This window comes from Sinocyclocheilus rhinocerous, unplaced genomic scaffold (genome assembly GCF_001515625.1).
Source record: "Sinocyclocheilus rhinocerous isolate Xijiao unplaced genomic scaffold, SAMN03320098_v1.1 scaffold3, whole genome shotgun sequence".
Classification (NCBI taxonomy): domain Eukaryota; kingdom Metazoa; phylum Chordata; class Actinopteri; order Cypriniformes; family Cyprinidae; genus Sinocyclocheilus; species Sinocyclocheilus rhinocerous.
Genome location: NW_015658759.1, coordinates 941,721 through 944,806, shown reverse-complemented (window position 1 = coordinate 944,806; position 3,086 = coordinate 941,721). Strand labels below are relative to the sequence as shown.

Sequence of the window (3,086 nt, the reverse complement as noted above, 5' to 3'; positions counted from 1 at the left end):
ATAGTGTGGTAGATATGTGGGGGCGTGTTAGAACGAGCCGTTTTAGGGGGGCGTGGCAGAGTCTTAACTTTTATAAAGAATATCTCTTTGGGTTTGAGACTTTAGTCTTTGCAACTTCAGGGATCTTATCTATGCACAATCAGCTTGTAACACTCCAAAGAGAAAGGAAAACTTGAAATTGCATCATATGACCCCTTTAATATCCTAATGATTTTTGGCATAAAAGATCAATCAAAAATCAATACTTTTGACCCATACAATGTATTTTTGGCTATTGCTACAAATATACCCCAGCGACTTAAGAGGTTTTGTGGTCCAGGGTCACATATATGACATGCAATGATTTTCTGAAATGAGGTTGCGAAGTCTCTTTTTTACATTTATTCCAAAATAATAACTAAGAACATGGTAATATATAAAATACAACACACACAGACAGACATACTGGAATAATATTCGGCATCAGAAAAGCTGCTTAATAGATATTGCCATTTCCTACATAAATTCCAGTCACCAATAATCCAAGGTTTAGACAAAAAAAAAAAAAAAAAAAAAATAGCAAAGAATGAATTCATTGATTAAAACTCACACTTTCAAAGGTTTTGGGGATCTGTATATGGGAAGTCATTGTCAGCTCCTCAAGAATTGCACTGGCAGCGTCTCTGGTCCCCTGAGCAGAAACAAACAATTATCGGTCTCCATCATAACATCTCGGATTGTTTTCCAACCCTCTCCCCATCCAGACAGACACTAAATAAACACTCTCCTCACCGTTTGATAGGTGACGTCAGGCTCGGCATAGAATGCACCAACAGAAATACCATCTGGAGTAGTAAAACTGGAACTGACAACGCTGAGGAGATAAACCCACGTTTCTGGCTACAAACATATAGACACATCCATTATAAAAGATGCCAGACCTTAAAAGAGCACTTACTGCACACTCTAGTTGCAAGTGAGCATTAAGCCTACTAAACCAACATACATGAAGAGTTAATAATGGGGAAAAAATAATGACTTTGATGTTTTTATGACAGGTAACTGGTATATTCATGGAAATTCTTTCTGCGCTTACTGCTGATATGAGAAATGAGTGTGCAAATGTATAAATTAATTTTCCTCATTGAATAGGATTAAGAAAGACTGGAAAACCAGGCATTTTGTGTCTTTAAAAAGAGAAAAGTATGTTCTTTATCTAACTGGTGTTTGATGCTGTATCACAATGACCTGAGCTGTTTGCTGCACATTCAGTATGCAAGGGGAAAAAAAGCAAAATACACTAATTGACACCGAGACAAAAACAATTTTGTTAATAAATGCAAAGTATATTTGGTAGCTAGCGATAAACATAAATAAAATGGAATGGTAAAAGTATTAAATTCATTCAGGTGTGTTAAAAAAAAGTTAACTGAGCATTTGCATATGAAATATTAAGTTACATAAAAAAAAAAACATTATATACTATTTTACCTACATCAGCAAAAACAATGCTGTTACAGTCCAGAACCCTCAGTGCAAACTTCAGTACCTCCATCATCTTGAATGAATTTGAACCTTTAATGAAGGCACAGAAACAAATCACATATTAAGCATTCCATCTGAATGCTCCCGCTCATAAAAATCATTTACATCTGAAAGTTATGTGATCAGCAGCTGTCAAGCTGCAAATCAGCAGAATTTTCAATCCACTGATTGAAATTCTTTCTGCGCTTACTGCTGATATGAGAAATGAGTGTGCAAATGTATAAATTAATTTTCCTCATTGAATAGGATTAAGAAAGACTGGAAAACCAGGCATTTTGTGTCTTTAAAAAGAGAAAAGTATGTTCTTTATGTCAAATGGCATTTCTATATTAAATTGCCATGTTTTTCCTTATATGTGTTGATATTAACAAAAATGGCAAGTTTTTCTGGCTTTCCTACTTTGTAAATAACCGCCCTAAAATATTAAGATGATGTTTTTTAAGTTATATATATATATATATCCTGGACCACAAAACCAGTCTTAAGTCGCTGGGGTATATTTGTAGCAATAGCCAAAAAACATTGTATGGGTCAAAATTACTGATTTTTCTTTTATGCCAAATATCATTAGGATATTAAGCAAAGATTATGTTCCATGAATATATTTAGTACATTTCCTACTGTAAATATATTAAAACGTAATTTTTGATTAGTAATATGCATTGCTAAGAACGTCATTTGGACAACTTTAAAGGAGATTTTCTCAATATTTGTATTATTTTGCACCCTCAGATTCCAGATTTTTAAATGGTTGTATCTCAGCCAAATATTGTCCTATCCTAACAAACCATACATCAATGGAAAGCTTATTTATTCAGCTTTCAGATAAAATCTCAAATATATCTCAACTCCTATTTGTTAGCAGAGGGTGTGATGTCACATTTGTCACCAAGTTAGTCCCGTTTTTTTAACAAACAAGTTGAATACACCTGACTATTTTAATGTACATAAACGATTAAGAGTTGTCCGTTTTTCTTACATTTTCTAACATTTTACTCAATGAAAGTGCTATGATTTAGTTTGAAACGACATAAACTAATCCCGCAAGTGCCTTTGCAACACAATGGTGATAGCTCATATGATCAGAACCTACCGGCTCAGATCAGACATTATTTCCGTGTATGTTTCTGACAAGAGGATAAGAATACTGTCAATTCTCTACCTTCGATGGGTGACCACTTAGTGCTCCGTAAAGGATCAGGTATGACCATATGGCCATTTCCTGTATCAAATTCTTGTGTTACATCAGGGGCGTGGCCTGACGTGAGAATTCTGAGATAAGCTCTGAACTGTTGAGGTGTGAGACGGGAGGCGAGGCACATGGCACCGGGCATTGGTGATAACATATGGCAGACTGCACCAGTGTAGTCACCATCCTAAACACACAAACATAACATTCAAAAAGGGGCATTTTCACGATCATTAACTTTTCCATTAATTGATTATATGCAAAAAATTATGCATCATTTCACACAGGAGTTTTGAACCTGGGGTCCACAACCACCGCATTTCCTCTTTTTTTAAGAGGGGAATATATATATATATATATATATATATATATA

The 3,086-nt window shown here is 34.8% G+C and overlaps 1 protein-coding gene across 1 annotated transcript in view; it reads right to left on the bottom strand.

The window, feature by feature from the left end:
• The window catches only part of LOC107722968 (uncharacterized), a 17,593-nt gene that overhangs the window by 3,325 nt on the left and 11,182 nt on the right, over positions 1-3,086 (bottom strand). The window contains exons 13-16 of the mRNA XM_016531470.1: positions 2,687-2,900; positions 1,475-1,554; positions 772-879; positions 590-670 (exon numbers count right to left, since the gene is read on the bottom strand). Of these exons, the coding sequence (XP_016386956.1) occupies positions 590-670; positions 772-879; positions 1,475-1,554; positions 2,687-2,900 (483 nt within the window). The remainder of the gene's footprint in view (positions 1-589; positions 671-771; positions 880-1,474; positions 1,555-2,686; positions 2,901-3,086) is intronic.